This window comes from Calliphora vicina, chromosome 4 (genome assembly GCF_958450345.1).
Source record: "Calliphora vicina chromosome 4, idCalVici1.1, whole genome shotgun sequence".
NCBI classification, from domain to species: Eukaryota; Metazoa; Arthropoda; class Insecta; order Diptera; family Calliphoridae; genus Calliphora; species Calliphora vicina.
The window spans coordinates 111,318,759-111,342,233 of record NC_088783.1 but is presented as its reverse complement, the minus strand read 5'-3'; the positions used below and the strand labels follow the sequence as shown (position 1 = coordinate 111,342,233).

The window sequence follows — 23,475 nt, the reverse complement described above, 5'->3', positions numbered from 1 at the left end:
TAAACAATATGCCTGCTACAAAAAGCGCTATGAAACATCTAACAGAAAAATGCTTCTAGATAATACTGGCAAAATAAATCTACAAATGATATGAATATGAAAACAAAACTTTAATTTTTTGTGTTTAAAAAAACATACTTTTTTATATAGAAATGTAAACACAACTAAAAGCGCATGTGTCTGAGGGCTAAAAGAAAAACACATGAAAAAAATATAACAAAAAATTAAATATAAAAAAAATTTACAAAACAAAAAAGTATACAATGCATTCAAACTCATACTCGGTAAATGTAAAGAAGAGCAGCGGGAAGGAAAAAACCAACATTCAAAAACTAGCAGTCAAACAGAAGATACCCATGGATAGACAAGCAACCAGCCAGTCAGCCAACAAACATACATACACACACACACACATAATACACAGTCTGACAGCCAGCCAGTCAACTAAACAAACCAAACTTTCTTCCATTTAGCCATTGAGCCAGCCAACCATTCATCCATCCAGCCATCTAGCCGGCCTCCCCTTACTACATACTTTCTTTACACACATATAGCTATACTAATGCATACATATGAAATGTAAGTTGAGTGTGTGTGTGTGTGTAACTCACCCATAAAAGTATGCAATGAAAAATCAAAAATTGCAAAAAAGTTGTTGCTAACCCGTAGAACATTTAGAATTCTGGCTGTGTATATGTGTATGGCGACTACATACAGCAGAAAAGAAAGATGTATAAGTAAAAACAACAACAACACTCTTACACAAAAAAGCAACAACAAACACATGTAGACATGAGAAGAGATATATAAACAAACTCAAATACAGAGATACTAACTCACACTCATCCTCTCCCCCCGCTCTACCCAAAAGCAGAGACTGATTGGAGGGACCAATACTAAAATGAAAAAAAAAAAGAAACGAAACAACAACAAATACTTCAAACAGAACTGAAGTAAAGAACAAAATAAAACGTGATGCTGCAGACAGGCGAAAAAATAAATAATAATAATAAAAGGAACATCATTAACAATAACAACAATAACAATAAGGAAATATTTACAAGGAGAAGAACAACCTTAGTAAACAAAACAATGTAAATGAGAGGGAGAGTAATGTAATAAAGAGAGAGCGTAACAGCAAAATACCAACCAAGTATAAGAGTTATTTTGCTTAAAATTTATCATTATAGAGTTGCGCCTAAAAGTCTGCTTAGCTATTACAAATTATACAGGAAAAATAGCAGCAGCAGCTGCAGCAACAACTACAACTCAACAGCACGCACACACACACACACACTTACAAACTTAGCTGGATAAACGCTTAAAAATGGGTGTATGCCAAATGCAGTTGACGCTGGCATTTAACGTCAACGTTCTCACTTACCCAACTACACACACACAACTATAGCCAAACACCAACAATTCCTAAAGAGAGCCTTTCAAAATACCAAAGTGGATGCTAAATTTTTGTGTACAACAATTACTTAAATTATGGGGGGGCATAATAAACACAAACACAGAGAGACACAAAGACTGAGAGTTGAAGCTTTCAAAACCAAGTATAGCTAAAAGCATGCTGGTGTTTGTCATTAATATTTCAAAAATTTTTTAACAAAATTATGTCTCAAATAAAGGAAATTTTGAAAAAGAAATTCAAGAAAAGTTAATGCAAAAACCTTTAAAAATTGTTATAATTTCTTTTGGTTTTACTAAAAATCTTAAGTATAACATGGCAGCTGACTATTGATTAACATTGTGGTGCTGCCAGAATGGTAAGAGAAAAAAATCCACCCAAATAATGGAAAATTGGCGGGAAATCAAGAAAATGTTTTCTAAAATAGCTACTTATGGAAAATATTAAAATTCTTAGCTCATTTTCTTTTAATTTCCCTTAATTTTAGACTTTCCAACATAATAATCTTCAATAATATATAAAATTTCTTTGAATTTTATATAAATTTTTTTAAATAATGTGGAAAAATTTATTTTTTTTTGATTTTCGAAAATTCGAACTTAAGTTCGAAAAATTTTTAATTATACCAAAATCTTTCTTAGGACCTACAGTTTCCAAAAAACCAAACAACACAATAATTTTCCAAAAATGTCCCCCATTTTCAAAATTCGAACTTAATAATTTTGCTAAAAAATCGAAAATTTTACAAAATTTTTATTGAATTTTTAATTTAAATGTATTATATACAAAAATATATTTAAAAACTCTCATAATTAGCAATTTTTTTAATGTTCGAAAATTCGAACTTAAGTTCGAAAAATTTTTAATTACATCAAAATCTTTCTTAAGACCTATAGTTTCCAAAAAACCAAACAACACAATAATTTTCCAAAAATTTCCCCCATTTTCGAAATTCGAACTTAATAATTTTGCTAAAAAATCGAAAATTTTACAAAATTTTCATTGCATTTTAAACTTAGTTTTGTATTATTTACAAAAATATATTTAAAAAGTCTCATAATTAGCAATTTTTTTAATGTTCGAAAATTCGAACTTAAGTTCGAAAAATTTTTTATTATACCAAAATCTTTCTTAGGACCTATAGTTTCCAAAAAACCAAACAACACAATATTTTTCCAAAATTTGCCAATATTTTCGAAATTCGAACTTAATAATTTTGCAAAAAAATCGAAAATTTTACAAAATTTTTATTGAATTTTTAATTTAAATGTGTTATTTACAAAAATATATTTAAAAAGTTTCGTAATTAGCAATTTTTTTAATGTTCGAAAATTCGAAGTTATGTTCGAAAATTTTTTAATTATATCAAAATCTTTCTTAGGACCTACAGTTTCCAAAAAACCAAACAACAAAATAGTTTTCCAAAAATTTTCCCCATTTTCGAAATTCGAACTTAATAATTTTGCTAAAAAATCGAAAATTTTAAAAAAATTTTATTGAATTTTTAATTTAAATGTATTATATACAAAAATATATTTAAAAAGTTTCATAATTAGCAACTTTTTTAATGTTCGAAAATTCGAACTTAAGTTCGAAAAATTTTTAATTATACCAAATTCCTTTTTAGGACCTACAGTTTCCAAAAAACCAAGCAACACAATAATTTTCCAAAATTTTCCCCCATTTTCGAAATTCGAACTTAATAATTTTGCTAAAAAATCGAAAATTTTACAAAATTTTTACTGAATTTTTAATTTAGTTTTGTATTATTTACAAAAATATATTTAAAAAGTTTTAAAATTAGCATTTTTTTAATCTTCGAAAATTCGAATTTATGTTCGAAAATATATTTTGTATACCAAAATCTTTCTTAAGACCTAAAGTTTTTAAGAAACTAAAAATCAATAATATTTTCCAACAATTTCTTGTATTTTGAGCATGTTCGAACTTTCGAACTTATATTCGAAACATTTTACTTACACCAAAATCTTTCTTAGGGCTTAAATTTCCAAGAAACTACAAATCAAAATAAATTTTTAAACATTTTCCCCTATTTTCGAATTTCGAACTTAAAAATGTTGCTAAAAATTCAGAAATTTTAAGATATTGTAACTAAAAATACAAAAATATATTTCAGAAATTTGATAATTAGCTATTTTTTGAATGTTCGAAAATTCGAATTTAAGTTCGAAACATTTTTGTTCACACCAAAATTTTTCTTAAGACCTGGAGTTTTTAGAAAACTAAAAATCAAAAAAAAATTTCAAACATTTTCCTCTATTTTCGAATTTCGAACATAGAAATTTTTCTAAAAATTTAGAAATTTCAAAATATTTATATTAAATTTTCCATTAAGTTTTATTATATACAAAAATATATTTAAAAAATATCATAATTAGCTAATTTTTTTAATGTTCGAAAATTCGAACTTAAGTTCGAAAATTTTTTATTCACACCAAAATCTTTCTAAAGACCTGGAGTTTTTAAAAAACTAAAAATCAAAATAATTTTCCAACATTTTCCACTATTTTCGAAATTCGAACATAAAAATTGTCTTTAAAATTTATAAATTTTAATTAAATTTTTAATTTAGATTTATTATATACAAAAATATATTTAAAAAGTTTCAAAAATATGATTTTTTTTAATGTTCGAAAATTCGAACTTAAGTTCGAAAAATTTTTAATTACACCTAAATATTTCTTACGACCTATAGTTTGCAAAAAACTGAAAATCTATACAATTTTCCAACATTTTCCCCTGTTTTTTTTGAATTTCGAACATAGAAAATTTTGAATTTCTAAGAATTTATTACAAATTTGTTGATCTTTGGTCCAATTTCTAACTAAAATTTCCTTTATAAACAACTACCCCCCATCTGGTAACACGAAACTTTTGTTTTGAGCTCAAGTAAACATGGAGAAAATTACAAAATTAAAAAAGAAAACAATACTCATACGTACACAGACAATTCTGCACAGCAAAATTAAAACAAAAAAACCTCTGCTGCACTCTCTTCTAGCAAATTGTCTCTAACCAAAACAAGCTCATAAACACACAGCATTCTTCACACTCCCATTCATAACCCCAACCACATCCACACATACACTCAAACACACACACCTTCTAACGGTTTTTTGTTTTTTTTTTGTTTTGTTCAAGAGAAATTAGAGAATGCGTTATTGTGGTGTGCAGGTGTGTGTGTCAGTCAGTTTGTGTTTGGAGCCCATTTTTACATGTCTACCATTAACAAACAATAACAGCAAAAACAAAATATAACTGTATGCTTAGCGCCAGTCATTTGCACGCTCAAACAAAATATTGTTATACAAAAAAAAAAAGAAAGAAATGTCAGCAGCAGCAGCATCATTATTATCTTTTATAAACATCATCATTATCGTGTGATATGGAAATGAAAGTATTCAACAGCGTGTTAATGGTGTACATCCGGTTTTCTTTGTACATATTTTGGGAAGTAGAATAATATTTTTCTGGTTTTTTTCTTCATTCGTTTATTGTTGTTTTGTCATTGTGTAAATAATAATAAAAATATAATAATGAAAGCAATATTGAGCAGGAATCATTACGGCATATACATACATATTTATGCAAATTTTTTTAGCATTTTTAAGAGGTTGTGCAGTAAAAGTGATTGTTTTATTTTATTTGTCTTTTGTCCTTACAGCGCTTCTGAATTTTATGAAAAGAATAGTTAACAGTACATTCGGCTTATTTGACTCCTATTTTTAAAAGAAACTTAAAACTTGAAGATCGTAAAGTTTTCTCCCACTGATCAAATTACAGCAATTTGGAGGAGATCTATAGGAGGATCTTAATGCTAAAATATGGATACTAAATGTTGTTCATGCATTTTCGCTTATTTGTCTCCTTATTCTGAAAATTAAAACATTATGAAGATCCTAAACCTTCCTCCGAGCGATCGAAATACAACCAGCCCTCTCCTCCGTTGAACATCCTAAACATTTTTGCGACTCATCGAAATAAGACCAGTTGGAGAGGAAATTCTTAACGAGTGAGCTATAGAAAGACATAAATACAGATAAAGATCCTAAACCAGTTGAAGGAGAGCTTCTAAAAATTAAAACATGACGAAAATCCTAAACCTTCCTTCGAGTGATCGAAATACAACCAGCTCTCCTCCGATGACGATCATAAACATATCTGCGACTGATCAAAATACAACCATTTTGAGGAGAGCTATAGAAAGTCATAAGTATCTATAAAGATCCTAAACCTTTCTTCCACTGATTGAATTACAACAAATAAGCGAAGCATTTTCGCTTATTTGTCTACTCCTTCTGAAAATTTGAACATGATTAAGATCCTAAACCTTCCTCCGATTGATCGAAATACAACAGTTGGAGCTCTCCTCCAATGAAGATCCTAAACAGTTCTCCGACTGATCAAAGTACAACCAGTTGGAGGAGAGCAATAGGAAATTCGTAAGGAGAATGCTATAGAAAGACATATGTACCGATGAAGATTCTAAACCTTTCTCCGACTGATCGAATTACAACCAGTTGGAGGAGAGCTATAGGAAATTCTTAATGACAAAGCTATAGAAAGACATAAGTAACGAGGGAAGATCCTAAACCATCCTCCGGGTGATCGAAATACAACAGTTGGAGCTCTCCTCCGATGAAGATCCTAAACAGTTATCCGACTGATCGAAATACAACCAGTTGGAGGAGAGCAATTGGAAATTCTTAAGGAGAAAGCTATAGAAAGACATAAGTAACGAGGGAAGATCCTAAACCTTCCTCCGGCTGATCGAATTACAACAAGATGGAGGAGAGCTATAGGAAATTCTTAAGGAGAAAGCCATAGAAAGACATATGTAGCGAGGGAAGATCCTAAACTTTCCTCCGATTGATCGAAATACAACAGTTGGAGCTCTCCTCCAATGAAGATCCTAAACAGTTCTCCGACTGATCAAAGTACAACCAGTTGGAGGAGAGCAATAGGAAGTTCTTAAGGAGAAAGCCATAGAAAGACTTAAATACCGATGAAGATTCTAAACCTTTCTCCGACTGATCGAATTACAACCAGTTGGAGGAGAGCTATAGGAAATTCTTAATGACAAAGCTATAGAAGACATAAGTAACGAGGGAAGATCCTAAACCTTCCTTCGATTGATCGAAATACAACCAGTTGGAGCTCTCCTCCGATGAAGATCCTAAACAGTTCTCCGACTGATCGAAATACAACCAGTTGGATGAGACCTATAGGAAATTCTTAAGGAGAAAGTCATAGAAAGACATAAATACCGATGAAGATTCTAAACCTTTTTCCGACTGATCGAATTACAACCAGTTGGAGGAGAGCTATAGGAAATTCTTAATGACAAATTTATAGAAAGACCTAAGTAACGAGGGAAGATCCTAAACCTTCCTCCGATTGATTGAAATACAACCAGTTGGAGCTCCCTGGGATGAAGATCCTGAACAGTTCTCTGACTGATCGAAATACAACCAGTTGGATGAGACCTATAGGAAATTCTTAAGGAGAAAGCCATAGAAAGGCATAAATACCGATGAAGATTATAAGCCTTTCTCCGACTGATCGAATTACAACCTGTTGGAGGAGAACTGCAGGTAGTTCTTAATGCAGAAATATGAAACTAATTATTGAACAAATTGTTGTCAATGCATTTCTGCTTATTTGTCTCCTTCGTCTGAAAATTTTGACATTATAAAGATCCTAATCTTTTGTACGAGTGACACAAGAAGTTGATGGTCCTAAACATCATTGAGTACGGCAAGAAAACCAAAATTAATGTTGATGAAACTAATCACTGTGGATATATTTTTGCTTGTTTCCCCCCCCCCCCCCCCATCTTCCATCTGAAAATAGAACCACATCAACATCCTAAACCTTTAAATGACTTAAAGAAATGCAACCATTTAGAGGAGAGTCTTGCAATACCTTCTTACGATAGGAAACTCCGACCATCTATGACAACTAAATGGAAGTCTAAATTAAATTTGATGGAGCTAATAGCTATTTATTTAGTCTTCCACTGTTGAAATTCTTATTTTGTTTGTCTTCCTTTTTCTTTTTTGAATGATCTATCTCTTGACTTTGAAAGGAGCTGTCATAAGATGGTAGAGAATTTGTTCAAACTTCAACTTTAATTTGATACCCGAAAGCTTCCTTCTTCTCAAAGTGAGAGCAAGATCCACACCATTTATACTCTGAATGCAACCAGTTGGAAAATAGCTTTGCTACAAAAGAAATCTAAAGCAAATTTGCTCTTACTTTGAGAAGCAAAAGATGGATCCTTTTGAACTTTTCACTGATCGAAAGAAATTCAACTAGTTGTAAATAAACAGCCCAATTATGAATAAAAATTCCCCGGGAGTTTTTCCCCTTTTCTCATTTTTCCTATTCAAATTCAATGGGAAAAAAACTCCCGGGGAACAAACTCCCACGGAATTTTTTATTCATAATTGGGCTGAAAGTAAATTGCTGGAGCTAAAAGTTATGTATTTTTCTCTTGTTTTCCTACTTTTTCTGACTTTAAAGATCTGACTCCTCGTTCCTTTTTAGAAGTTTCATTTATTTAAGGGCAAGAATTCCTAAACTAGAAAGTATATCTTGAGGAGATTGTTGGAAATCTTATTTTTCACTAAATGTTTTAACTAACAACTACAATCTAGGAAAATTTCAAGAAAGTCCAAACAAAATTCTTCTTGAACTAACTTCCTCAATGCTATTATAGACATTGGAGGAGTATTAATAGTTCATATACAGCTTTAGCTTCCAGGATAAGGTAGAGATAGAATTTGTTCAATTTCATTCGAAAATAATAAAGAGATGGTTGGACAAACTTATTCCAACTGCAAATTCTAAATGTCAGAATATTAAACTGAAAGTACAATCTAGGAATGTTGTGAGAAAGTCCAACCAAACTTATCAGACTCAGTTTCGAATCCTCTTCTTTTGTTTGTGTTCTATCTTCCTCAATGATCTTTAAGCCAGTAGTATACAGTTAATAAAGCCTTTTCAGATTGATATTTCGGCTAAGAAAGGAACTAGCTTCATAAGGAGAATGAAGCTACGTTCGTTTGAGGTTCTTCTTTTCACTTTTTAAACAGAATTTACATTCTAGGAGAATGGCAGAAAAGCAGTTGAAATATTCGACAGCTTTATTACATCGTTTCCTTAATGATTTTAATGCCAATAAAGAAGAGTTTAAAGTTGAATCAACTACATTGATTTAATTGAATAAAGGTTTGTTTTTGGTTCCTTTCCTATTCCTATATTTGCTTCATATTTGCCTTGCAAATGATTCGAAATAAGCAGATTTTGGCTTTATCTCCATCAATGACAACATAAAGTAAGAATTTTACAAGCAAATGACGACGATCATTAAAATGTTCTGAAGACATTTAGTAGATTATATGAAGATTGTTTAACATTCTTCTCAGTACAAAAATGTTTATTTAGACAGTTGGTGGTAAAATAATGGGTCGACTATGGATTGGAAACCGAACTTCAGTTGCGTTCTCAATTGCCTAAATTGTATTACAGATGGCAACTGGAAGCTATAATTTCTGTTGCCAAACTGGCAACCAGAAATTTGTGGTTGCCCTCTGTCAAGGCAACTGAAGTTCGGATGCCATCCATAATCGACCCATTAGTCAAAGTTATAATGGATTACTGGAAGCTAATAGTTTGTAGCAATTGTTGATTGATCTTAGAATCACGTTTTGAATGAAGAAGGTTTTCGTTTTGCTTCTTGGATGTCACAGAGTTGGCGAAAGGATTATCTCTTTTTCAATGTGCAATAAGATTAAAAGTGACACCAAGGTTTCATGGACATCCACTAATCAAGCAGCTCATTTGGGTCCATTCAAAACAGATATCCCATTGTGATACCCAAGAAGTAAGCAAAAGTATTCAACATCCATTGTTTCCAAGTTGAACCAACCAGATTATCTGATGAAGGAATGGATGTGTCTCGGATTCATCCTTGATAACTGATCTAAACAAGAGAGGAAGCAGGCTAAATGTCGATGAATATTCAAAGCTATAAATGATCAGGGGAAGATCGTAGTTTAGCATTGATTCCTTGATCTGAGATTAGGATTTTCATCATACATTAATATAAATTCCTTGATCTAATGTCCAAGATGTTAACAGCAGGATACTTATTCAACATCCATTGTTTCCAAGTTGAACCAACCAGATTCTCTGATGAAGGAATGAATGCGTCTCGGAAACATCCTTGATAACTCATCTAAACACGAGAGGAATGAGGGTAAATATAGATAATAAATGATCAGTGGAAGATCATAGTTTAGCATTGATTTCTTGATCTCCGATTAGGGTCTAATTCATACATTGCGATTGATTCCTAGATCTAAGGGCTTTATTAAAGATACTTATTCAACATCCATTGTTTCGTAGTTGAACGAACCAGATTCTCTGATGAAGGAATGAATGCGTCTCGGAAACATCCTTGATAACTCATCTAAACACGAGAAAATATCATAGTTTAGCATTGATTCCTTGATCTGTGATTAGTGTTTTAATAGAGAAATCTTGATGTTTCCTGGCTGGAAAATAGTTGGAGAAAGCTAGTTTTTGAAGAGGAATATGATTGATTTCTTGTTGGTTCCTGGATGTAAAACAGTTGATAAAAGTGGTGGAAGGGGATTAAAAGTTTCATCTGGACTGGTTGATCTTAGTTTGAAATTTATTCCCCAATATAAGAATAGGGTTTTGATAAAGCTCTCTTGTTGCTTCCTGGATGTAAAAGTGTAGGCAGAGTTTTGAAGTGAAATATGATTACAAGTTCTACCGAAGAAACCAAGCTGAATAGATAAATGCTCAATGTTATCAAGAATCACAGTTGGATTGTAGTTTAGCATGGATTCCTTGATGTATTTTCAGGGTTTCTGTAAGGAATTCTTAGTGGTTCCTGGATGTAAAACAGTTGGAAGTGTAATAAAAGTTCTAACAAAGAAATTAGTCTAGACTGCCTTGATCTGAGATTAGGCTTTTGATAAAGCAATCTCGTTGCTTCCTGCATGTGAAAGTTTGTCGAAGTAGAAGACGGTTTTTTTCAAAGTTATAAGGGATCATTTCCAGATCATTGTTTTGTATTGATTTCTTCTAGAGTTTTAATTGATTCCTTGTTTTAGTATAAGGCATTTGATACCTATTTCTTGATGTTTCGTGAAGGTAATATAGTAGACAGTAAAAGGATGTGACTCGAGAGGTTTGTTGTAGTAGAAGATTTGAAGGTTTTCCAAAGTTATAAAGGTTTATTTTCAGTTCATGGCTAGGCATGGATTCCTACTACTAGAATTATGATATGATCTGAGATTGTTTCCTGGATGTAAAAGAGTTGTTAGAAGATGCTATTGAAATGTAAGAAATTTGGATAAAATCTAGAAACATATTTCGAGTTATTGGCTTCTATGTAAATTAAGGAGTGAGGAGATTATTAAAGTTCTTCTTTATCTATTTATTTTCTGCTACCAATTGAATCTAAATAAAGAATGCTACAGTTGCCTTGTAGTTTAAATAGATCTAACTAAATGATCTTTCCTACATTTGCTTAATGGCATTAATTATTCAACACAATATTAATTATTTTTGTCAAATCTTTGACAAAAACGCAAAAAGCCATGGTAATTTGCGTTTGTGTATTATTTTTGTTATACAAACTTAAAAATTGAAATAAAATATAGAGGAAAGAAAGAAGAACAAAAAAAAAACAAACAAACCGTATATCATTAAATCGACACATGTCGTCCACTTGACAATGACAACGACAATAATAAAAAACACAAAAATTCAAACAAAACCAAGACCGTTCGTTAGGTTTAGAAATAACCTTGACCCATTAAAGAAATAAATAGAAACCAAGCAGCACGTATTATAGTATGAAATGAAATTTTAAAACAACTCATAGAAATTGATTTCTTTCGAAACATTTGCATTTGATGTTCTGTTTTTTCTTTCTGTGCAAATAAGAAACCAACCACAAATTGCTTAGATTTCTAGCTTGTTCCAGCAACAACGAAAATAAACTTACCTCATTTATATGCTTGTAGGTCTTGATTAAATCCACACTTAATTTTCTTAACGGCGCCGTTGCGGGATCACGAAAATGTGTTGGTATACGTGCTTGCATGGCGCGCACCTCTGATGAAGACGTTGGACTAGATCGCTGTAAAGAAATAATAATAAAAAAATTATTGAAAAAACAAATCAAAACCCATAAAGAAAATATTTAATGAATGTTAGACTATAATGTTTTCTAGCCTATAACGTAGTCTATAGTCTAGCCTAACTCCAATGATGATTTGATTTTTTGAAGTAGCAACAAAATTCTACAAAATTAAGCCAAAGTACTAAATTTAAAAAAAGTACTTTTTTACTACTTTTTTTAATCGTGCCTTTAATACTACTTTTTGACTCTTTTTAGGTAATATTTATTCTAATTGATTTTAGTAGTAATAAAATTCTGCAAATTTACACCAAAGTACTAATATTTTAAAAAAAAGTACTTTTTTTAATACATATTAATTTGCACCTTAAATAGTACTTTTTGAATTATTTTATTTTGGTTTCATTCTAATTGTTGGAAGTAGCAACAAAATTCTGCAAAATTAAGCCAAACTACTAAATTTAAAAAAAGTACTTTTTTACTTAAGCCTCAAATAGCATTTTCATCCAAAAACTTACATGATTTTTTAAAGTAGCAACAAAAATTATACAAAATTAAGCCAAAGTACTAAATTTAAAAAAGTACTTTTTTACTACTTTTTTTACTTGAGCCTTAAATACTACTTTTTGACTCGTGTTAGTTCATATTTATTCTAATTGTAACATAATTCTGCAAATTTACACAAAAATGCTAACGTTTTAAAAAAGTACTTTTTTAATACTTTTTAATTTGCACCTTAATTAGTAAATTTTTTAAGCATTTTATTTCAGTTTCATTCTAATTGTTTGAAGTAGCAACAAAATTTTGCAAAATTAAGCCAAAGTACTAAATTTAAAAAAAGTACTTTTTTACTACTTTTTTTATTTTAGCCTTAAATAGTACTTTTTGACTCCTGTTAGGTCATATTTATTCTAATTGAATGTAGTAGTAATAAAATTCTGCAAATTTACATTAAAGTGCCAATGTTTTAAAAAAGTACTTTTTTAATACTTTTTAAATTAAGCCTTAATTAGTACATTTTTGAAGTATTTTATTTCAGTTTCATTCTAATTGTTTGAAGTAGCAACAAAATTTATGCAAAATTAAGCCAAAGTACTAAATTTAAAAAAAGTACTTTTTTACTACTTTTTTTATTTTAGCCTTAAATAGTACTTTTTGACTCCGTTTAGGTCATAGTTATTCTAATTGAATGTATTAGCAATAAAATTCTACAATTTTACACCAAAAAACTAAAATTTGAAAAAAGTACTTTTTAATACATTTTTATTTGAGACTCAAAAAGTACTTTTTAAGTCGTATTTATAATTATATATTTTTTTAATACATATTAATTTGCACCTTAAATAGTACTTTTTGAATTATTTTATTTTGGTTTCATTCTAATTGTTGGAAGTAGCAACAAAATTCTGCAAAATTAAGCCAAACTACTAAATTTAAAAAAAGTACTTTTTTACTACTTTTTTACTTAAGCCTCAAATAGCATTTTCATTCAAAAACTTACATGATTTTTTGAAGTAGCAACAAAATTTATACAAAATTAAGCCAAAGTACTAAATTTAAAAAAGTACTTTTTTTACTTGAGCCTTAAATACTACTTTTTGACTCTTTTTAGGTCATATTTATGCTAATTGATTTTAATAGTAATAAAATTCTGCAAATTTACACCAAAGTACTAATATTTAAAAAAAGTACTTTTTTTAATACTTTTTAAATTAAGTCTTAAATAGTACTTTTTTGAAGCATTTTATTTCAGTTTCATTCTAATTGTTTGAAGTAGCAACTAAATTCTGCAAAATTAAACCAAAGTACTAATTTAAAAAAAAAGTACTTTTTTACTACTTTTTCACTTAAGCCTCAAATAGCATTTTCAGCCAAAAACTTACATGATTTTTTGAAGTAGCAACAAAATTTATACAAAATTAATCGAAAGTACTAAATTTAAAAATGTACTTTTTTACTACTTTTTTTATTTGAGCCTTAAATAGTACTTTTTAACTCCTTTTAGGTCATATTTATTCTAATTGCTTGTAATAGTAATAAAATTCTGCAAATTTACACCAAAATACTAACGTTTTAAAAAAGTACTTTTTTAATACTTTTTAAAATAATACTTTTTTTTAAGTATTTTATGTCAGTTTCATTCTAATTGCTTGAAGTAGCAACAAAATTCTGCAATATTAAGCCAAAGTACTAAATTTAAAAAAGTACTTTTTTACTACTTTTTTTATTTGAGCCTTAAATACTACTTTTTGACTCCTATTAGGTCATATTTATTCTAATTAATTGTAGTAGTAATAAAATTCTGCAAATCTACATCAAAGTACCAATGTTTTAAAAAAGTACTTTTTTAATACTTTTTAAATTAAGTCTTAAATAGTACTTTTTTGAAGTATTTTATGCCAATTTCATTCTAATTGTTTGAAGTAGCAATAAAATTCTGCAAAATTAAGCCAAAGTACGAAATTTAAAAAAGTACTTTTTTACTACTATTTTACTTAAGCCTCAAATAGTACTTTTTGGCTCCTTTTAGGTTTAGTTATTCTAATTGATTTTAGTAGTAATAAAATTCTGCAAATTTACATCAAAGTACCAATGTTTTAAAAAAGTACTTTTTTAATACTTTTTAAATTAAGTCTTAAATAGTACTTTTTTGAAGTATTTTATTTAAATTTCATTCTAATTTTTTGAAGTAGCAACAAAATTTCTGCAAAATTAAGCCAAAGTACTAAATTTAAAAAAAGTACTTTTTTAATACTTTTTTTTAATCCAACCTTAAATACTACTTTTTGGCTCCTTTTTGGTCATAGTTATTCTAATTGATTTTTAACATTTTTAGCCAAAAAACTTACATGATGCATAACATCGCGATGTGTAGCAGGAAGCTCTTCTTCACCTACAAAACGGCCATAGAGTGGAGCATGACGCTGACGTCCACCACCACTGCCAGCCTCAACGGCAGCTGCCGCACTGGATACATAAGCTGCAGACACTAAAAATAAAAAGGAAATTGTATAAAAAATTAATACATTTTTAATGATATTAAAATGATTTAGAAATTCACAATTTACAAAACAATTTTACAGCAGCTGAAATTATAATTTTTCATCAAAAACGACAAATATTTCCGTGTGTGTTACCAAAAAGGGGTAACAAGTGTTTTTTTTTGTCATTGCTACACACATTCTTAGCACAAGGATGAATAAATGTTTAAGCTTATAATTATGATAAAAACAAAAGATAAAGACAGCAACAACTACAACAAAAAATCTCATTCACCTAAATCTGTTAGATGCCAAAAAGTCTCGTTTTCCGTTTAGGTAGACATATAAATGACAGATTTTCTTTCTTTCTTTTTTTCATTTCACATTTCTATGTTTATCTTGTCTGAAGTTGAACAAAAAAAAATATGTATGTCGTTGGGTATTTTTATAATTTTTTTATTTATAATAAACAATACCATAATAGTTTTGTTGTTGCTGCCGTTGATTTAGCTAAATATTACACAATATTTGGGAAATACGAAAAAAAATTATCTTGATTATGGCACCATTTACAGGCAAGTAAATGAGCAAAAGATGAAAAAAAAATGTTGGAATGTAGGCAAAAATGTTTGGTACCACAAAAAAAATTGATTAGCAATTATATTGGTAAGGAAAAATAAGCAAAGAAAGTTCCGTCCAGCGAAAACTGGACAGTAAACACAGAGTCAAACAAACAATAATTTAAAAAAAGCCTTAAATACTACTTTTTTGAAGTATTTTATTCAGTTTCATTCTAATTGCTTGAAGTAGCAACAAAATTCTGCAAAATTAAGCCAAAGTACTAAATTTAAAAAAAGTACTTTTTTACTACTTTTTTTATTTGAGCCTTAAATACTACTTTTTGACTCCTTTTAGGTCATATTTATTATAATTGCTTGTAATAGTAATACAATTCTGCAAATTTACACTAAAGTACTAATGTTTTAAAAAAGTACTTTTTTAATACTTTTTAAATTAAGCCTTAAATAGTACTTTTTTCAAGCATTTTATTTCAGTTTCATTCTAATTGTTTGAAGTATCAACAAAATTTCTGCAAAATTAAGCCAAAGTACTAAATTTAAAAAAAGTACTTTTTTACTACTATTTTATTTTAGCCTTAACTGTACTTTTTGACTCCTGTTAGGTCATATTTATTCTAATTGAATGTAGTAGTAATAAAATTCTGCAAATTTACATTAAAGTACCAATGTTTTAAAAATGTACTTTTTTAATACTTTTTAAATTAAGCCTTAATTAGTACATTTTTGAAGTATTTTATGCCAATTTCATTCTAGTTGTGTAAAGTAGCAACAAAATTCTGCAAAATTAAGCCAAAGTACTAAATTTAAAAATAGTACTTTTTTACTACTTTTTTTACTTGAGGCTTAAATAGTACTTTTTGAAGCCCTTTATGTCATAGTTATTCTAATTGAATGTATTAGTAACAAAATTCTGCAAATTTAACCCACAATGCTAACGTATTAAAAAAGTACTTTTTTAATACTTTTTAATTTAAGCCTTAAGTAGTACATTTTTGAAGTATTTTATGCCAATTTCATTCTAGTTGTGTAAAGTAGCAACAAAATTATGCAAAATTAAGCCAAAGTACTGAATTTAAAAAAAAGTACTTTTTTACTACTTTTTTTACTTAAGCCTTAAATAGTACTTTTCGACACCTTTCAGGTCATATTTATTCTAATTGATTGTAGTAGTAATAAAATTCTGCAAATTTACACTAAAGTACTAATGTTTTAAAAAAGTACTTTTTTAATACTTTTTAAATTAAGCCTTAATTAGTACTTTTTTGAAGTATTTTATATCAGTTTCATTCTAATTGTTTGAAGTAGCAACAAAATTTCTGCAAAATCAAGCCAAAGTACTAAATTTAAAAAAGTACTTTTTTACTACTTTTTTTACTTAAGGCTCAAATAGTACTTTTTGGCTCCTTTTAAGTCATAGTTATTCTAATTGATTGTAGTAGTATTAAAATTCTGCCAATTAACACCAAATAACTAATTTTTTAAAAAAGTACTTTTTTGAATACTTTTTAATTTATACCTTCATAGTAAATTTGTTAAGTATTTTTTTGCCAATTTCATTCTAATAGTTTGAAGTAACAACAAAATTCTGCAAAATCAAGCCAAAGTACTAAATTTAAAAAAAGTACTTTTTACTACTTTTTTTACTTGAGCCTTAAATAGTACTTTTTTACTCCTTTTAGGTCATATTTATTCTAATTGATTGTAATAATAATAAAATTCTGCAAATTTACACTAAAATACTGACGTTTTAAAAAAGTACTTTTTTAATACTTTTTAATTTGCACCTTAATTAGTAAATTTTTTGAAGCATTTTATTTCAGTTTCATTCTAATTGTTTGAAGTAGCAACAAAATTTCTGCAAAATTAAGCCAAAGTACTAAATTTAAAAAAAAGTACTTTTTTACTACTTTTTTTTACTTGAGCCTTAAATAGTACTTTTTGACTCCTTTTAGGTCATATTTATTTTAATTGATTTTTGTAGTAATAAAATTCTGCAAATTTACACCAAAGTACTAATATTGAAAAAAGTACTTTTTTAATACTTTTTAATTTAAGCCTTCATAGTAAATTTTTTAAGCATTTTTTGCCAATTTCATTCTAATTGTTTGAAGTAGCATCAAATTTCTGCAAAATTAAGCCAAAGTACTAAATTTAAAAAAGTACTTTTTTTACTACTTTTTTTATTTGAGCCTTAAATAGTACTTTTTGACTGCTTTTAGGTCATATTTATTCTAATGTCCTAAAAATCTCCCAATTTACATCAAAGTACCAATGTTTTAAAAAAGTACTTTTTTAATACTTTTTAAATTAAGTCTTAAATAGTACTTTTTGAAGCATTTTATTCCAATTTCATTCTAATTGTTTGAAGTAGCAACAAATTTCTGCAAAATTAAGCCAAAGTACTAAATTTAAAAAAGTACTTTTTTACTACTTTTTTTATTTGAGCCTTAATAGTACTTTTTGAGTCTTTTTAGGTCATATTTATTTTAATTGATTGTATTAATAATAAAATTCTGCAAATTTACACCAAATTAATAAATTTTTAAGAAAGTACTTTTTTAATACTTTTTTATTTAATGCTTTTTTTTCTCTAACTGTGTTCAAAGTTCTTTGTCTATTAAAACATCACAATAAAAGGCAGATGTTCTTTGAAACAAATAAAAATATATAAATAAATCAGCCAAAAAAAATTCTTTTTAAAACACAAAGAAAAAGAAGAAACCCAATAAAATGACATAATAAAAATTAAAACAAAAAAAAAAATAAACACTTATAAAATACAAATCAAACACCTACAATTTCTAAGCAGCTGATGGCTACGGGCCACCTCTTGATCAACCAACATCATTTCGGCAATATTTGCATTACGATCATCATCATCAGCCTCACAATATGCCCCCAAACCATCAACAGCATCACTGCCACCAGCAGCAGCAGCGCCTTCACCACTAACATCATTGGCATCAACATGGCCACCAATAAGCCGAACAGAATTGGAGAGGCCAACGTTACGATTATGCTGATCACGCTGCTGTTTGTCATCCAAAACAATAATATTATTGTTTTTCTTAATCATGTTATTGTTGTTGCTGTTGTGATGGGAGAGGCCGTTACTTTGCATTTCCCAATCATCGCCATTTTTATTGTGTCGGTATTTAAACATGTTATTGTTGTTATTTATATTTTTATTTTGAAGATGACTTCTCAGTTGAGAGTTGTTGTTGCTGCTGCTGTTAATAGTAATGCCCTTGTTTGGTTTATTAATTTGTAAAGTGGGTGATTCGGGTGTTAAAGTCATATTGGAGGTGGGACTGGTGGTACTATCGGGCATTGAGTTGTTGGATGCTGCTGCTGTTGTAGAGTTTTGCCAGAAACATAAAGTTGCAGCAGACATTTTGTTTTATATTTAAGGATTTTTTGTAATTATTATTTTGGTTTTGTATTTATAATATTCTATTTTATCACTTGCACAATTTTATTTTTATTTTTCAATATTTTTTTTCTTCCTTTTTTTCTAATAATTTTTTAGTTTGGTGTATTTTTTCGGTTCAGCTAAATCTATTTTTTGATTTGTATAAACAATATTGTTTTTATGGCATAAAACATACGCAAATATACGGAAAAAGAATTGAAAAATTTCAGAAAATATGATTCAAATTTATGTTAATTAGTTTTGAGTTTAACCCTTTTGCTGGCACAGGGGGACTTAAAAGGTACATGAAGCAAGAGAAATTATTATTCTAAAAGAACAAGATCTATAATCTAACAATTTTGCCTGAAAATTAAAAAAAGTGCTAAAAATTAAAGAAAAGTACTATTTTTAAATTTTATAATTTGGATCTTAAAAAGCACTTTTTAAGCATTTTATTTTATGCCGTATTTTTTCTAATTAATTATTAGTAACAAAATTTACCCGAAGGTACTAATAGCACCAAAATGAAAAAAAGTACTAAACTTTAAATTAAATGTATTTAATTTGTACCTAAAATAGTACTTTTTAAAGACTTTTACATCATATTTGTTTTAATTGAATCTACTAGCATTCAAAATAAAGCCAAAATTCTGAATATACCAATTTTCACAGAAAATAAAAAAAGTACTAAAATTTCTAAAAAGTACTTTTTGTTAATAAGAATTCCAGTAGTATTAAAATTCACAAAATTAAGGACAATTAGAAAAAAAGTACTTTTTTAATTTAAACCACAAAGTACTTTTTTCATTCAGAAAATTAGGACCAAAAAGAGGCACTTTTTTTATAAAAAAGTACTTTTTGGGACAAATAAACAAATTTTATTAACAAAATTCAAAAAGTTCAATTTTCACAGAAAAAGTACTTTTGGAAATTTTGTAAGAAAAAAAAAATCATTTTGGTACTTTTTAAAAAATAGTACTAAAATTATGATAAAAGTACTTTTTACAAAAACATGCAAACTGTAAAAAAAGTTATATTTTTGCTATATTTACGAGGAAAATGTCAAAACCAGTGTTTGGTACTTTTTTTAAAAAATAGTACTAAAATTGAAAAAAGTACCTTTTTTAAAAAGCATTGAAATTGTACAAAAAGTTATATTTCTGCTATATTTACGAAAAAAATGAACTAAAAAAATCATTTTGGTACTTTTTAAAAAATAGTACTAAAATTATGAAAAAAGTACTTTTTACAAAAACATTCAAATTTTGAAAAAAATTATATTTGTGCTTTATTTGCAAAGAAAATGCAATAAATCCAGTGTTTGGTGCTTTTATAAAAAAATAGTACTAAAATTGAAAAAAGTACTTTTTACAAAAAAATTCAAATTGTAAAAAAAGTTATATTTTTGCCACATTTACGAAAAAATGCACTAAAAAAATCATTTTGGTACTTTTTAAAATATAGTACTAAAATTATGACAAAAGTACTTTTTACAAAAACATTCAAATTGTGAAAAAATTTATATTTTTGCTATATTTACGAAGAAAATGTAACAAAACCAGTGTTTGGTACTTTTTTTAAAAAATAGTACTAAAATTGAAAAAAGTACCTTTTTTAAAAAGCATTGAAATTGTACAAAAGGTTATATTTCTGCTACATTTACAAAAAAAAAATGCACTAAAAAAATAATTTTAGTACTTTTTAAAAAATAGTACTAAAATTATGACAAAAGTACTTTTTACAAAAACATTCAAATTGTGAAAAAATTTATATTTTTGCTATATTTACGAAGAAAATGTAACAAAACCAGTGTTTGGTACTTTTTTTAAAAAATAGTACTAAAATTGAAAAAAGTACCTTTTTTAAAAAGCATTGAAATTGTACAAAAGGTTATATTTCTGCTACATTTACAAAAAAAAAATGCACTAAAAAAATAATTTTAGTACTTTTTAAAAAATAGTACTAAAATTATGATAAAAATACTTTTTACAAAAACATTCAAATTGTGAAAAACTTTATATTTTTGCTATATTTACGAAGAAAATATAACAAAACCAGTGTTTGGTACTTTTTTTAAAAAATAGTACTAAAATTGAAAAAAAGTACTTTTTTGAAAAAGCATTGAAATTGTACAAAGTTATATTTCTGCTATATTTACGAAAAAAATGCACCAAAAAAATATTTCGTCACTTTTTAAAAAATAGTACTAAAATTATGATAAAAGTACTTTTTACAAAAACATTAAAATTCTGAAAAAAGTTATATTTTTGGTATATTTACAAAGGAAATGTAACAAAACCAATGTTTGGTACTTTTTTAAAAAATAGTACTAAAATTGAAAAAAGTACTTTTTTTTAAAAAAGCTTTGAAATTGTACAAAAAGTTATATTTCTGCTATATTTACGAAAAAATGAACTAAAAACATCATTTTAGTACTTTTTAAAAAATAGTACCAAAATTTCGATAAAAGTACTTTTTACAAAAACATTCAAATTGTGAAAAAGTTATATTTTTGCTATATTTGCAAAGAAAAAGCAATAAATCCAGTGTTTGGTACTTTTTTTAAAAAGTAGTACTAAAATTGAAAAAAGTACCTTTTTTGAAAAACGTTGAAATTGTGCAAAATTTTTCAGTTTTGCCCAATTTACATAGAATATGATATGAAAAACTCTTTTTAATTCTTTCCAAATATGGTACTAAAATAATAAAATAACGTACTTATTTTCTAAATTCAAAAACTTTTTAATTTTCCAAAAAAGTTATATTATTGTTTTATTAAAGAAAACCATTAATTGAAATTTTTCAAAGAAATTATAAAAAAGTACTTTTTTCAAATACCTTGAAATTGTACAAGAAGCTTTATTTTGGGCATACATATTTATAACGAATATTTAATAAAACAACTTTTTGGTACTTTTTTTAAATTAGTACCAAAATTAAAAAAGTACTTTTTAAAAGAAAATCAAATTATCAAAAGTTCTATTTTTGTTTTATTAAAAGAAAAATTTAATAAAATTTGCAAATATTTTTGGAAATTTTAAGTACTAAGTACTAAAATTGTATAAAGTACATTTTTAAAAAATACTGAAATTGTACCAGAAGTTATATTTTTGACATTTTAATAAAGAAAGTGTAACAAAAAGAAATTTTGGTACTTTTTCAAAATTAGTACTAAAATTTGAAAAAAGTACTTTTTTTAAAAAATACTGAAATTGTAACAAAAGTTATATTTTGGACATTTTAATAAAGAAAGTGTAACAAAAAGAAATTTTGGTACTTTTTCAAAATTAGTACTAAAATTTGAAAAAAGTACTTTTTTAAAAAATACTGAAATTGTACCAAAAGTTATAATTTGGACATTTTAATAAAGAAAGTGAACAAAAAGAAATTTTGGTACTTTTTCAAAATTAGTACTAAAATTTGAAAAAAGTACTTTTTTTAAATATGACGGTATTGTATACAATTTTGAATTTTTGAAGTATTTCCTAAGATGAAAGTACTTTTTGTTCAAAAAGTTGGTATATTTCTCAGTTCAAAAGGGTTTCAAAAAAAGTAGTAAATAATTTTTGGTTTTACTTTAATTTTTTTATTCTTTTTATGAGAAATTTTTGAGTTATTTTTCTCTTGTTTATTTAAATATTTTAATTTTGTGTTAATTTTTGATTGATTAATTTTAAATTATTAAACATTTTAAGCATCTTTCTTTCAATTTAGTTTAAATTTGTTTAAATTGTAAGTAAAATTTCGTAATTTTCTGTAGTTATTTTCCATATGTTGTTATTTTTGTAGAGATTGTATAATTTATTTTATTACATTAACGAATTTTAAAACTTTTTCATCACTTTTCGTATATTTTATACAATTTTATTTACATTTGTTTTACAATTTTTTTTATTTCATTATTTAAAGAAATTGTATAACTTTTCTTTTAAAACTTTCAATATTTTTTTCAATTTCTTTTTGAACTCTTTATTTATGCAAAATTTTTGAAATTCCTTCTTTCTTTAATCTAAACAAAAATTGTTTTCATTTCATAATTAATATCTTTGTTTAAATTTTCTGTTTTTATTTTTCCAACAAAATGTTTGAATTTCAACAATTTGCCAAACCGTCCGATACAAAATTTCAACGAAAACTGCAGTACCACAAATTGAAATCGCTATTTTCCCATAAAAACAATACAAAAAAAATCAAAAAAAAAATACCAAAAATTCTCAATTAGTTGTGTTTAATTTTAAACCCCTCGAAAACCAACAAAAAAAAATATGCCAAAACAAAATTAAACAACAACAATAATCAAATAAAAACATCGGAAAAAATGGCATAACAAATAAAAAATTTATACTAAAATATCTTAAATAAATTTAAACCAAAGAATCATGACAAAAAAATCGGTAAAAAAAATTGAAAATATTTTAGAAAATTTCATTTTAAACAAAGAGAGCGGTATACAAATTTCTCTCTTTCAGAGACAATGAGTGAGTAAAATTTTGTTTAAAAGTTAAAAATATAAATTAAATTTATTTCAAATACTCGTGATCATTCTTTAATTAGTGACGACAAATTTACGAAAAAAAAAACTAAAATAAAAAAAAATAGTCAGCTAAAATGTCAAGACTCATTCATACACACCAGGAAATTTAAAATGGAGACAATCGAATGTATAACTAAAAGCATAATAATGAAGGTGTTTTTCCGTAGAGATTGAGTCATAAAAAAAGAGGCGAGACAGGAGACTAAACAACAAACTGACTTAGATTTGGTTTTCCCAAGTTATTTTTTTAATAAACTAAAGCAGAATATTAAATTTTTGAGCATTTTTCACATTTTAAGTAGAATCAAAAAGTTTGAAATTATAATGTAGGCAAATATGTCATGACATA

At 27.1% G+C, this 23,475-nt stretch overlaps 1 protein-coding gene across 2 annotated transcripts in view; it reads right to left on the bottom strand.

The window, feature by feature from the left end:
• Positions 1-23,475, bottom strand: part of mnb (minibrain) — a 122,736-nt gene that overhangs the window by 34,888 nt on the left and 64,373 nt on the right. The window contains exons 1-3 of one of the 2 annotated variants that reach the window (XM_065510387.1): positions 17,977-18,661; positions 14,468-14,607; positions 11,484-11,618 (exon numbers count right to left, since the gene is read on the bottom strand). In XM_065510387.1, the coding sequence (XP_065366459.1) occupies positions 11,484-11,618; positions 14,468-14,607; positions 17,977-18,574 (873 nt within the window). In that variant the 5' untranslated portion in view covers positions 18,575-18,661. Of the gene's footprint in view, positions 1-11,483; positions 11,619-14,467; positions 14,608-17,976; positions 18,662-23,475 lie in introns of those variants that run through there. The other variant, XM_065510388.1, reaches the window with a different exon arrangement.